Below are 14,499 nucleotides of genomic sequence, written 5' to 3' on the forward strand. Positions count from 1 at the left end.
TTTATACAAATATGTAAGCACAGTAAAAAGGATATTTAGCTTATGCCAGAATTGCTTTACAACAAAAAAAATCTAATTTCACTGTTTAACAGAGTGGTTCTTTACCAAGAGTCTTTTTCAGACATCATGTTGAGACTCTCTTTTTGGAGATTCTAATTTAGTTTCTCTGAGATTAGGATCCAGTAATGGATACTTTGAGAAATGTCCTAGATAATTTTGATATGAACTCCTGGTTAAGAACTAATGTTCCAACAGTATTCGCTGTAATACAACAGTTAACTTATTTGAGGTTGGTGGGGGAGGGGGGGTGATGGTGGTAAAGTAAAATACAACATGAAATATTGTAAAGAATGTGACTAATTAGAGGATATTTTGAGATTTAGGCAGTTAGTTTTCTTTATTGTTAAAATTACAGATTTAAAAAGTTTTTCATACTTGACTATTTCCTACACTATAATGTAGAATTATAAGGATTTGTTATGAATTACAGTAATTATATTTATTTACTGAGCACTTGAGTTCAGGAAAAATTCTAAGTTCTTTATATATATTAATTTATTTAATCCTCCAAATGACCTCTCAAGGTTGGAGCTGTTGTTACACCTTTCCAGATGAGGACATGAGGGCAGAGGTAGTTAAGTAATTTGCCTAAGGTCACACAGTAAGAGACAGAGCCTGGATTCACATCCAGACTGTCTGGCTCCAGAGTTTGTTCTTAATCACTTAGCCATAGTGCCATCAGATCTTTGTAAAGCTGAAGATTAGGAACTGTTGTACAATGTTCTGTTCTGTTTTGTTGAGAAAAGGATTTAAGGCTGTATTTAAAAGTACATATAATTAAAAAGTGTAACCGAAAGTAGTGCGAAAGATGAGGCAAAGAAAAGGTAGTGACCTGAAATGAAGCTTGGAGTGAAGCAAGTAACAAGATCTCTATTATAAAGTGTTATTAAAGATTTACTAATTTTAGGATGAACCTTATGAAACTGTCAGTAGTAAAAAGTTTTTGGCTTACAAAAATGGCAATTTCATATGATTTAATCATTCAAGCCAGTAATAGTAATAGAATGCAGTGTAAAGTTAGGACTTGACCCCAAGTAGAAAAGAATTGGAGACCTTTTTCAGTTTCAGAGGTTTATACAAGTATTTAGCTCTTTACTATACTGGTCAGTATTTTATCATGACGTGCATTAAAGAACAGCGTTCCATATCTGATGTGGAATGCAGCATTAAAATGTCGTGTTAATTGACTTTTGATTATTAATTAAATTAAGAATAAATCGAAGAGAAAAATAGAAGCAAAAACTTCCATTATGTAACTTGTTTGTTCAATTATTACAACGTATGTGAGTTTTTCAGCCTCCAAAAAGGTAATATTAGAATACATGAGGAGAAACATCACTCTGTAGAAGTCAGGTATTATGAGGTGTATTAATGCTGCATCAGGTCATGGATTAAATATCATAAGTTGACATCAGGGAGTACTTACAGCTTCCATTTATTGAGTCTTTTGCTAAGCACTGCACATATATTACCTAATTTAAATTTTAAAGTAATTTTTGTGAGGTAGGTAATATCCCCAAATGAAGTTCTGGAGGATTAGAGCAGTTGAATAATTTGTGCCGGATCGCATAGATAAAAAAACGAGGACTGTTTGACTCCAAAATCCTCTGTTTTTAATCTTCTATGCTAGAGAAAAGAGATGTTAAGCTTTTTAATATTCGTTCTAAAAATGAATACCATAAACAAGAATGTGATAATGTGATTTTGAGATAGTGCCACTCAAATAGCCTTAAAAATAATCAAGTATATTTTGAGTAAAATATCTTAGAATTGGGTAAATAAAAGCGTTGGATATTTAAAAAACAAGAAACTCTGAAGTTGTAAAAGATTGAAGAATTAGAACAGTTACCCTATCTTAAGAATATGAAATCTGCATAAAACTGCTTTTTGAATTACTTATACTTTATTAAATGTATTTTATACTCTGTTTCTTTGAGGGCATGCAGTTTTCATAAGACTACATACTAAGGAAATATCCCACTCACTGGCTATGTCATATAGCAGTGCGTTTGCCTCAAGAGATTAAGTTGTACCTAAGTAATATTTACCACAGCATATTTACTCTGTGGTAATAGAAATTTGGGTGGGTGGTAGTATTTTTATAGATTAGTGTAGGTATGTACTATACGTATAATGGTTAGTCCTGGTGACGCAGTGGTTAGGAGCTCAGCTGCTAACCGAAAGGTCAGCAATTTGAATCTACCAACTGCTTCTTGGAAACCCTACGGGACAGTTCTGCTGTCCCGTAGGGTTGCTATGAATCGGAATTGACTTGATGGCAACAGGTTTGAGTTTGTTATAACGGTTAATAGAGGAACCAGGCATCTGAACCAACTCTGACTCCTGCTGGTTCTTTGCTGCATCTGGAAAGACTTGACTCTTAACAGAATAAACAGTAATAGTGAGCAGTGTTGTCTGCATAGAAATAAAAATCTTTCCACTTGGTACCCTTTCTCTTTTGACAAAGGAATGTGAAAATTTTGTTAATATTATATGTTTTTGTAAAAATTTTTTAAATTATACATATACGTTTAACAAAAAATTGGATATATTTCCAAGATTTTTTAATTAGGCATAGAACTTTTACAGTCTAGAATTTTTCGGTGTTTTATCATTGTGACCTACCTGCATATGAACCTATTATATTGTAGTTCTATTATATTTCTAAGTACTTGATCTTTTAAGGGATATATAAGATCTCTCTTTAAGGGGGAGAAAAAATATAATCAGATCTAGAAGAGAAAAGTAAATAAAGTTTGGTATGATGGAAACTAGGAATCAAAAGTCTTCTTTCAGCCAAATTTTATAAAACAAAAGTCATGGAACACTTTTGGGTAGATTTTTGAGTTCCTAATTAATATCTCTGCTTATAACTTTTTTTCCTCCTCAGAGAACAAATAAAAAGAGTTAAAGACTCTGAAGATGTACCTATGGTCCTAGTAGGAAATAAGTGTGATTTGCCTTCTAGAACAGTAGACACAAAACAGGCTCAGGACTTAGCAAGGAGTTATGGAATTCCTTTTATTGAAACATCAGCAAAGACAAGACAGGTAAGTAAAACTAACAAATACAAATCTTTTTTTTTTTTTAAATATCAATTGATTTACCGTAATTTACTAATATACATTTTAATAACATCATTATGGGGTCAGGAGGGCAAGGATACTAATAAATACATATACCTAATAGCATAATTATATTAATGTGATTTATCAGTTTTTCTCTCCATTATGTCAAAAAAAGAAATAAGGTTTCTTTGGTAGATATTCTCTTAAGGATATGAGCAGGTAGTACTTCTTAACCCAGTGTCCATGATATCACTTTTGGATTTAGTTTCTTCCCATATTGAAAATTTCTCTTCAACTCTCAACATACCTTACATTCAGAATTAAGAAATGTGGGGATTTTCTCACTGCTACATGTGTAAAGACAAAGAACTGGGCGACAAATTTTGAGTTTCCTACTTCAGAAGTGCTTTTAAGAGTATTATGTCATATGTTTCTAGGTTAAAGTTTGTTGTTGTTTTTGAAGAAATTTACTTTGGCAGAATTTTTTTTAATGGTGTATTTATTTTTGGAGGATGTTTTCATTAAAACAAGAGAATATTTAGAAGGTAAACAGAAAAAGCCCAAAACAAATGTGTCAGTGTTGGGACCTGAGATTCTGCATGTCTTACAAACTCTCAGGTGATGTTGATTGTGGGACATAGACCACACTTTGAGTAGAAAGGCAATTGTTAGGTGCCGTGGATTTGATTTTTTGACTCATAGCGACCCTACGTGACAGAGTAGAACTGCCTCAAAGCGTTTCCTAGGCTGTGGTCTTTATGGAACTTGATCGCCAGATCCTTCTCCTGTGGAGCTGCTGGTTGGGTTAGAACACTTAACTGGTGCGCCACTAGCGCTCAATAGAGGTCAGTAGAAGAGTCCTCTTGTTACTCCCACAAATGTTGCTCTCCACTTCTCATTTGATAAGAGCCTAAAATTGCTGCATCTTCTTTCCTTGTTGATTACTATATGTACTCATTGATTCTTGATATTTGACACTAATGCTTTAATATGGAGCCCTGGTGGCACAGAGGTTAAGAGTTTGGCTACTAACCAAAACGTTGGCAGTTTGAATCCACCAGCCACTCTTTGGAAACCATCTGGGGAGGTTTTACTCTGTTTTTTATAGAGTCGCTATAAGTTGGAATCGACTCGACTGGCAATGGGTTTTGGCTTAAAATATACCACAGCATGCATAATTAAACAGTAAACTACTTGGCTTCCTTTTGTAAAGTAGATTTTTAGGTTTCATAATGCTTTGTGGCCTTGTTTGTTTGTTTTGAAGGTATATGTAGGATGTATGATATAGAAGTGGATTGACTTAAATTTGCTTTGTTGTAGACATTTATGTGGATCATCTAATTAAAGTGCAGAGGAATATGATTTAAAGGAATACTTGTAGTCCCCAACCTTCTAGTATTCAATGTTTCTTACAGTTATCTCTTATTTTATTGATGTCTTTATGTAATTTGTTGCTTAGATATTAAATTTCTGATCTTCTATCTCTTTTTATTATTAGACTTGTTGATTTACTTAGAAATGAATTTGCTTTCAAAAAGTTTATTCATTTTCCTTTGTTGAAATTAATTTGATATTTGCATGCTTTTTAGAAGACTTTAAAGAGCTATTCCAAGTAACTGTAAAGATTATAAAGTGAAATTGTAGAGATTATAAATTTTATGTCTCCAGTTTTTATGAATAAATTTTGAAGCCCTGCTTTCTGAAAAGTATTTTATTTGTTTCTCATGTTATTACGCTTTTTTAAACTTGTTATTTGAACAAAATAAATATGAATATCCTTGTTGTATTTTATCAAGCAGCTACTTGTTTCATGCCCTAATTTTGGTCTTCATCATTAACCTAAAACACAAACACCAAAAAGAATTATATTCAGGTTAACTGAATATAATTCATTTAAAAGTTCTCATAGATTAAGTCAAGGGTGGCAGACTTTTTCTGTAAAGGGCCAGGTAGTAAATAGCTTTGTGGACACATGTGGTATCTGTTGCATCTTTTTTTTTATTTTTTATACAACTCTTTAAAAAATGCAGAAATCATCATTAGCTTATGGGCAGTGCAGAAATAGGATGTGGTTGCATTTGGCCCATGAGGTGTAGTTTTGCTAATCCCTCATTCCCAAGGGAACTTTACAGTGTTTGATTTAGTAGTAGAAGTTAGGTGAAAATTTTGACTTAAATTTTACAAGCCAACTTTAGAAATTTTACTCCAGTACTTTTTAAGATAAGGATTGCAGATTACATATTTTACCAGCTTGATTACTTTGTAATTTTAGAAAGCCCATTATATGGCCCAAATATAATGAATTATACTTTACAAGCATTTTAGTCCACATCTGAAAGGCCAAAAAAGTTTTTAATGGTTGCTGTAAGTTGGAATCAACTCGATGGCAATGGTTTTTTTTTTTTTAAGTACTCTGTATATGGCTCCTATTTTCTAGTATATAAGGACCTGTTAATCTAGTTCACATTTATATGGGCAGCTAGTAATTGACATTGTTTTGGTCCCTTTGGGCAGTGCATGGCAATGTTGGCAATATTGGCAAAGGCTGTTAAAACTGAAATGTGGGCACCGTGGGAATCAGCTGTCTGATTTTCCATTCTGCTAAAATCAAAGTGGGAAGGGGTCAGTAAAGAGGATGGCAACAGTAGAATTCTTAGAGTGTCTGATAATCTTGGTTCAGCTTTTTGGATTTCTGGAGGTCTCAATTTTAGCATAAGAAGAAAATTTCACGAACTTAAAAATGTTGAGTGATTAATTTCCTGGTTTGTTATTCCTTTCTAGCTACTTAAAATTAGTTAAAAGATCTATATTAAGAAAATTTTCTGAGTAAATTATTTTTAATAAGAAAAACAAAAAATTTACTTGCTGTATTTTTGTTTAATAGTAGAATTTGTGTACAGAGAACAGTATTTTGAACTTTAGCTTTTTATGAGTTAAAAAATACAACAATTACTGAGCACCTGCTGTGCATCACACATAGTTTCCCAAGTGCTGGTAGTGATGGATTTCCACAGTACCCCAAATGGGCTAAAGTTTGGCAAGATTTCTTGAGAAATTCAGGGAGGGATGCAAAGTTGGATTCTAGGATACATCTTGTTCTTCCCACTTCCCTCCCCAAAGAATCCTGGTATTCTTTGCATCTGTATAAGTTGGAGCATTTGACGTGTTATTTCCTTGAAAGGGTTTGCAAGAATTTTTGCATATGGTAAGCCATTCCACAGGAACAAATACTTGTTTAAAACAAAATCTTTTAGTAAAGGCATTATACCCGTTGCCGTTGAGTGGATTTCTACTAGCACAGACACTGTAGAACAGAGTAGAGCTGCCTATTAGGGTTTCTAAGGCTGTAAATCTTTATGGAAGCAGGTTGCCACATCTTGCTGGGTTCAAACCACTGACCTTTCTGTTAGCAGCTGAGCACCTAACCACTGCACCACCAGGGCTCCTTAGGCACCAGGATATAGAATGATGCTATTTGTTAACTGTGCCTTCTCCTGTGTAGAGTGCTCTATTTCCATAGTCTCACAAGTACGTTATTATCTGAAAGATAATAGTTGAACTGAAAATGTTATCAGAGCTCTTCATTTTAATATACTTAGATATTTAAACTGACGTATTTTTGTTCCTGAGTAAGTATTTTCAATTGTTCTTAAGGTTTAATGAGTGACATTTGAAAATGAATCTAAGTAGCAAGAAGTCAGTCTCAAGAACAAATTGTTTAATGCCATTTTTAAGCACTTAGCAACTGGCCACAGTGGGTATTCGATATGTGTTATCTATATTTTACCTTTAAAAATCACCTACACATTTTTTTGTAAGTAATTAATTTTTTTGTTGAGAATATAGCCTACACGTTTTGGAATATGAAATCAGTGTTCTATTTCATACGTGTATACTGTACAGTAAGTCCCCGGGTTACAAACAACTCATACTTGCCCTTTAATATATAAATTTGCCCTCACTTTGGAACTTCTTGCGACAAATTTACTTGTTCACTTGCTGCGTATTGTAGCTTTTAAATCATTGAAAAGTCTTTGAACCTTTCTTGTACTAAAGTAAGGCTAAATAAGAACCCTATTCACTTGTTCCAACTTACCTACAAATTCAGCTTAAAGACACACTTAGGAACTGGTATTGTTCGTAACCCCAGGGATTGCCTGTATGCAGTTTCTTAAAATAATTCAGTACCAGTGGCTTAAAGTACACACAAGGATAAATAACGGTGCTCTCATGTTCTTGATGTCAGTTTTCTTGATGTCCTGATGTCAGACTTTAAAGCATATTATCAAAAAATAATAACTAAGTTAACTCTGACAAAATATGGCTCTTTAAAATCTAATTTAAATTTCATGGTAGTAAAAACAGAAAAAGTCATTCTGGATAACTGTTTCTCAGTGCTAATTGTCTTAGCCACTGAGGCCCTAACACTGAATTCTTGGTGGTGGGTAGTAATCTCTTTTAATTATTGACTTCCAATTCTCTCTCTGCATTGCTGGAAACAAAAATCATATATTCTGGTATTGGTGATGGGAATGCTGACACTTAAAAAGTAAAAAAATTCAAAGTGATTTAGAAATAAGTTGTAATCAAAATTTGTTTCTGCTAAATTGGTAGAGGACCAATACCTTATTTTTCCCGCCTAGCTTATGTTTTGGTACTTCTACATTGACCTTGTAACTTACAAAAAAAAGAATAAAAGTTTACATTCTTAAGAATTTCAAGAAAATATGGGCTTTTACCTGGTTTGTTTATATATATTTTTTAATTTCTTGGATTGATTTTCAAATTGACAGACAATTGGTTTGTGAAAGTATTTTAAATGCCAGCTCGTGCTTTGCAAAAGGGTAATTTTAATGCCTTAAATTATCTTTCTTAATAATAAAAAGTTCTAATATATAATTTTTTCAAGGACATATGAATAAAAATGAACCCTTCCCTTTTGAGAATAAATGATAAATATAAACTATCAAACTGTGTAGGTACAAGTGGGGATCTAATTTAAAGTACTAACATAATTTCAGAAAATGGTTAGAAAGTTTACTTCTAGTTGGCTTACTAGCTAGTTGATTAAATTGATCCCATGCAAAATAAGATACAAATTTTCTAGAGTTATAATGATTTTTGTCATTAGATCATTGAGTAGAAACATATCACTGGGTGATGTATGTTAGTAACTTCAGGCAACCCTAAACACTTTATTTAAATGCCTGCTTCGTAATTGAAACTTAATTTTATCAATAGTTAATTAAGAGTGTATTTTAAAAATAAATTACTGAACTCTGCTGAAGCAGTTTTTGATATACTCTTGAGATTTTTAAAAATTAACATACCCTAAAAAATTGAGGTAGATTTTTTTTTTTAATTGGTCCAAGCAATAGATAGAGGAATGACTTCTACATGCAAAAATTAAGCTTAATTTTAGTTAATATTTAAGGGGCTATTTTTTTGTGCCTGATTGAATTGAAAACTACAAATCATACTTTTGATATATATTAGCCCTTTAGGTGTTGGGTCCATTTGGCATATTTGGTTCAGTAGAAAGAGTGAGAGTTAAAATATGCCAGTCCCCAAAGTAGATGATTCATTTTTAAAGTTAAAAGAACAGAATAAACTTAAAATTAAGCACCCAGTAAAATATACAGTGAAACCTGAGAGGGCTGGAACTCAACGGGACTGCCTTGTTTTTCCAGGTTTCACAAGTTTTCCACCTTTGTGAGGGTGCAGTCTTAATACTTTTCTGTTGCTCTCTACTTAGTGGAAAATACTGAGTTTTCGTTCCCTTACAGGTTTCCATCTTACACAGGTTCCAGCTTTCTCAGGTTTTACTATACCAGCTGTCCATCTCTTTTAGAAGTATAAACAGAAATATTACATCCATTAAGTTGATTTTTACTACATGCAGGTGAATATTTCTCAGCATTTCCCTTTTTGATGTAAGCTTCTACTTTGGGTGGTATGTTTTTCTGGGTAGGCTAGTGGTACATTTATCTAATAAGCACCTTGTCCTCTGGCTACTGCCTCATTGTCTGGCCTGGAAGAGACTTTACAAACTCTTTGGTCTTCATATGGCCGTATAAGATTGTGCCGGTATGATTGGATTTGGCTCTAAAAATGGTTTTAAAGACCTATAGTAAGGTAGTAAGGATAAAAAAAAATGTATTGCTCCCATTTTAAATGTATATTTTTAACAATTCATGATGTGTTTATAATATAGCCAATAAAAACCAAACCCATAGCCCTCATTTAACATTTTCATTTGAATAATGTAGTTATCCGTCCACAAAGGTCCCAGTGTCTCAGTTTCACTTGTGGAGCCTAGATATTGACTGGACAGTGTTGTAACTGAAGATAGAAATCAGGATTCCAGACTCTTGACCCTCCTTTATTTTGAGTTGCTTAATTTTTTTTGAGCAAAGATTGTACAACCTTATTGTATCACCCTCCCCCTCTCCGTGCAGGATAAGGGCAGAGAATCACTGGTTCGTACATCATCTGTTTCCCTTAGTCAGAGAAATACTAATATCACTTTAAGCTTTGAATAATTCCACGCCTAGCAAACTAAAATGTTTATATTAGTTGGCGACAATATAGATACTAATACCTATATTCAGGTTTTTAATAATCTCCACTAATTCCTAATTAAAAATACGTTTTTAAATATTCTAATTCCGTTAAAAAACAAAACTGACTTTTTAGAACAAACCAGGATTCTAGCCCATATTTAAAAACTGCATCCTCAGCTTAATTTTATTCAAATGATCTCATGTCTATTTTTTAAAAAATCTAAGGTAAAGCTCATAATTTCAGACTTCTTGAACACGGCTGTCCCAATAAATTACTCTTACCAATGAAACAAACTTTAAAGAAGTTGTGTTTTACAATGCAGAGAGTGGAGGATGCTTTTTATACATTGGTGAGAGAGATCCGACAATACAGATTGAAAAAAATCAGCAAAGAAGAAGAGACTCCTGGCTGTGTGAGAATTAAAAAATGCATTGTAATGTAATCTGGTAAGTTCAGCATTTTGGCAGAAAGCAGATGTTTCTCAAAGGTAACAAAGTACCAACCATTTTGGAATTACTTAGGCGTGGTATTCTAATTTGAGGTATTATTAAAAGATAAGAAACCTGTAGTTTGTTTCCATAATTAGTACATTTATTTTGAATCTATTGGGTGTTAATTATAATTGAGATAGCTTTGATGACTATAGTAGACTCTAATCTACGTTCCTCATAGGGTTTAATGATTTAATTAGCCTTAAACAAGCTAAATATTTGGGAACTGATATCTTTATTTTTAAAGGAAGTGAAGCTCAAGTTTTGAGATAATCTATAGGTTTTTTTTTTAAAGAGTGAAATATAAGCAACGGTATAGAGTTATAATGTCAGTGTCTCAAGAAGGTGGGAAAGGGCCACTCTAGGTGTTTTTTCTTTTGGATGTTTCATAAGTAAATAGTTGTTCTTTTTCCTGTGTTTTCTAACTCAGTGGCATGAATATCCATATTTGTATCCAATTGAGAAACCTGGGAGTCTTAAAATGACTCCTACCTCCCTCTTTCTCACCCCCATTTGGAAACAACCACAAATTCTGGTATACTCTGTGTCTTTTATCACATCACTAGTTCAGACCCCTACATTTCTTGCTGGGACTATTGTAACCTTCTATTTGATTTATCTGTTACTGCCATCATTCATCAACCAGAAAAGGTATATACGTAAAAGAAATAATTGTTTTCCTATCTTTAAATCTAGTCAGTGACTTCACATTACCTATGGAATAAAATCTTGAGTTCCATGGCATATCATGTATGGCCCTACCACCTTCGTACCTCTCTAGTCTTTTTTGGCCTTATATCTAAAAACTATTTCTTCTTGCCTGAAATTTTTTTGCCCTTCCCTTCCCTTGAGTCTTAGCTCATACTCATACTGTTGCCCTTGTTTGGAATTTTTTTTTTAGTCCTGTTAACTAGCTAAAACCTAGCCTTTCATGATTCTCCAGTCTCCTATTCTCTACGAATTTTTTCTTTAAGCCTTTGGGCTGGGATAATGCTCCTGCCATATATTCCCATAATACTCCGTTTTAACTTACCGCATTATATTGAAATGAGCTCTTTTATGTTTGATTCCTCTACTAGGCAATAGGATCTTAGTGAACAGAGATCATGTTTTTAATCTTTACATCCCAATCGCCTGTCAAAGCTCCTGGCACATAATAGCTGCCCCATAAAAGTTTATTCAGTAGAATCTCAATTACTTTTCTAAACCAACCCATACTAAATTTTGTTTTGCTCAGAAAATATTTCATCCAATAGATATCATGACCTTCATGCCAATTACAATTTTCAGGCTGCTCTGATATTATTTATTATACTTACTAAGCTAAAAGTTGGTTTTCTTTATTATATGAATTTTAAGTCTGACATAGTGAATGTATCTCCCGATCTGAATAGTAGACTCAGTCTCAAAAGATACTAGCTGGTATACGATCTGCTAAACTCAGAAGAAGAAACAAAGCATGACTGCCATTAATTTTTATTGAGATTTATGAACAGTGTTTTTCAAGGGTCATTGTGTAAAGCCATATATTTAAGATTCGGAATTTATGGTAAAATTTCACGTTACAATGCAATTTGAAAAGCTAAACTTTTTAAATAACAGTGACGACCAGATTTCACTAGTGGTTTTAATTTTTTTTCCTTCTATTGTTTTCCTGTTATGTGATTTTAAAAGTAGAACTGTTTAGAGAAAAACAAATTTTATCTTTTAATTATTTAAAATTAAGTTGTATGCCAATGTACTATTCCAAAATTTCCAATTTGTGGAGACTATTTTCAAAGTGACTTGTGTACCGTGAATGTGAATAATTGTTGGACATGATAAATTGAAAATTTGTTTTCAGTGGATATAGCATTTATATAAAGCAAAAATGTACTTGGTAATATTTAAAATTTTTAATGAAAATATTTTTTATAAAATTAATTTGATAATGATAAATAAATGCAAATTAGTTTTTCTTAGTCCTCAGAAGGATGGGTTTAAATAAAATAACTATTAGGATGGTACTTCTGTCTTTTACATGTATGTATGAGAATTAGTTCCCATATGAGAAAAAGGAATTAGCTGCCCTATTTAGGTTCATTGTGATATTTCCCTAATCATTAGAATTATTTAATTTTAAAAAGATTATGTTGAAAGTAGAGTTCAGTGCAACAGGAGCCTAACATATCTGTCATAATCCTAGAAGACAGTGATGTTATCAAATTCGTCTTAGTGTCATTGTCTTTTAAATACCTGTATATCGTTCTCACCTTAGATTGTGCCTTCTCTATAGCCATCTCATGGGTTTTCATTTTATCAGCTTATTTAGGTACCACTGGAAACCCTGGTGGTATAGTGGTTAAATGCTATGGCTGCTAACCAAGAGGTCAACAGTTCAAATCCATCAGGCGCTCCTTTGGAAACTCTGTGGGGCAGTTCTACTCTGTTCTGTAGGGTTGCTATGAGTCGGAATTGACTTGACGGCAGTGGGTTTGGTTTTTTTTTTTTTTGACATAGATGGCAGTGGTGTGGGTAGACTACTTAAGAGTTTGTGATGAAAGGAAATTCACAAAGGGTAGGGAAGTTGACTAGATGCTTTTTAAAGATTCCATCCCATCCCACCGGTTTCTGATTCTAAACTAGTCAAGTGTTGGTGAACTAAAGAATAATATTCTTTATTATATCATTGGAAGTTTTTCTTCGCCTGTGTGTTAATAAGAAGGTCAGCATGAAGGTATATTAAGGTATATGCAGGTATATTAAGACTGTCAGTGGTCAAACCTTGATTGTATTGCTGATAAATTGCTTATCACTTTTCACTTTTGGGAGAAAAAAAGCATGTAAGTTTATATGTTATCAGTAATGATATCAGATAGTAGGGGACACCAGTAAGTGCAGTTTGGGGACTTTATTCACTAGTATTCAAATCAGCAATGCTGATTTTTATCTTACAAGTATTTGTTTAAATGTGGCAAGGCCTCTCCTTTGAACCGTGTTTACTTCTTTTAAAATATTGGGTCATGCTTTTTTTGAATTATAGATATAATAAAAATTAGTTAAATATAACTTGAAAGAAAATGCTTTGAATTAATTTTGTTACTATCTCAAAATATTAATTCTGAAAGATCTTAGTAAAGGAGTAGTCAGATCCCTGTTAAATTATAAATGCTACATTATTTTCAAGATAATACAACTTAAAAAGTGTATTTATTACAACTTTTCTACAGAGGTGATTACAATCAGTAAAACCCAGTTTTTCATTGTTCTTAAAGAGGCTTGATTTATATACTTGGGTATTTGTTCTTAAGACTCCCTCTAGTGTCTAGATTTGGAAACATTATTAGTTTAACAGGTTTTCTTTTTATAGTTAGTGCTCAGTTGAAGAGATTTAAGAATACATAGAGGATTGTAATTTTTTGTTTAAATTTTTATTATGCTTTTATTTGCCTTTCATTTACTTTTTAACAGAGGCATGACAAAAATGATGTATGTATCGATCTTTTATAATTTAAGTATTTCAGGGTTAGAAAGCTGTTTACTACTTTCAGAGTGCCATTTTTCATGTTATAGGTTATTACTAGGTTGAAAATTATTCTGACTTCAAATCACTTTTACGTGTAACCCTTGCTTTGATGACAAATACATGTAGGCCACAATAACCAAACGGAAATCTCTTTGAAGATATAGCATTTGGCTTTATATGGCTAGCTTTTGAATAACCTAATTTATGAAACAGTAACTAATAAATTAAAAAGATTCTCCCCAAACTAGTAAACTACGATACCATTCAAATTATTTGACTCATTTCTCCACAAATCAAAATAGAATGTCTTGTCTAGGCATTAACTTTAATAACCTTTTCATGACCAAATTTTTATTTTTTAAAACATTTTTGTGATGGCATATGTTTTCAGTATTGGGATGCATGCTTATTAATTGAGTGTGTTTAAATTTTTGGTTGTTAATACAGATTTTGAGAAATATAATCTGGTAATACAAAACACCAATAAGGTGAGTGGCACTGTGGCACCACTGATCTGTGGTATGACAATATACCAATAAAAACTAAATAGACAATTTATTGCGGGTGCCTTTCCAGTGGGTTGGGTTGGAAACCCTGGTGGGATAGTAATTAAGAGCTATGGCTGCTAACCAAAAAGGTCAGCAGTTCAAATCCACCAGGCGCTCCTTGAAAATCTTATGGGGCAGTTCTTCTCAGTCCTATAGGGTCACAATGAGTTGTAATCGACTCAACGGCAGTGGGTTTGGTGTTTTGTCCCCCCCCCCCCGTTAGGTTACATGAGGAATCTCTGGTTTTCCAAGTATGACACACA

The 14,499-nt window shown here is 33.0% G+C and overlaps 1 protein-coding gene across 4 annotated transcripts in view; it reads left to right on the forward strand.

Moving 5' to 3' along the window:
- Positions 1 to 14,499, forward strand: part of KRAS (KRAS proto-oncogene, GTPase) — a 36,823-nt gene that overhangs the window by 16,688 nt on the left and 5,636 nt on the right. For 2 of the 4 annotated variants that reach the window (XM_064284474.1, XM_064284472.1), the window contains exons 4-5: positions 2,951 to 3,110; positions 10,015 to 10,138. In XM_064284474.1, the coding sequence (XP_064140544.1) occupies positions 2,951 to 3,110; positions 10,015 to 10,134 (280 nt within the window). In that variant the 3' untranslated portion in view covers positions 10,135 to 10,138. Of the gene's footprint in view, positions 1 to 2,950; positions 3,111 to 10,014; positions 10,139 to 10,364; positions 10,366 to 14,499 lie in introns of all 4 variants that reach the window. The other 2 variants (XM_064284476.1, XM_064284475.1) reach the window with 2 other exon arrangements.

Source organism: Loxodonta africana, chromosome 4 (assembly GCF_030014295.1).
Source record: "Loxodonta africana isolate mLoxAfr1 chromosome 4, mLoxAfr1.hap2, whole genome shotgun sequence".
In the NCBI taxonomy this organism is placed as follows: Eukaryota; Metazoa; Chordata; class Mammalia; order Proboscidea; family Elephantidae; genus Loxodonta; species Loxodonta africana.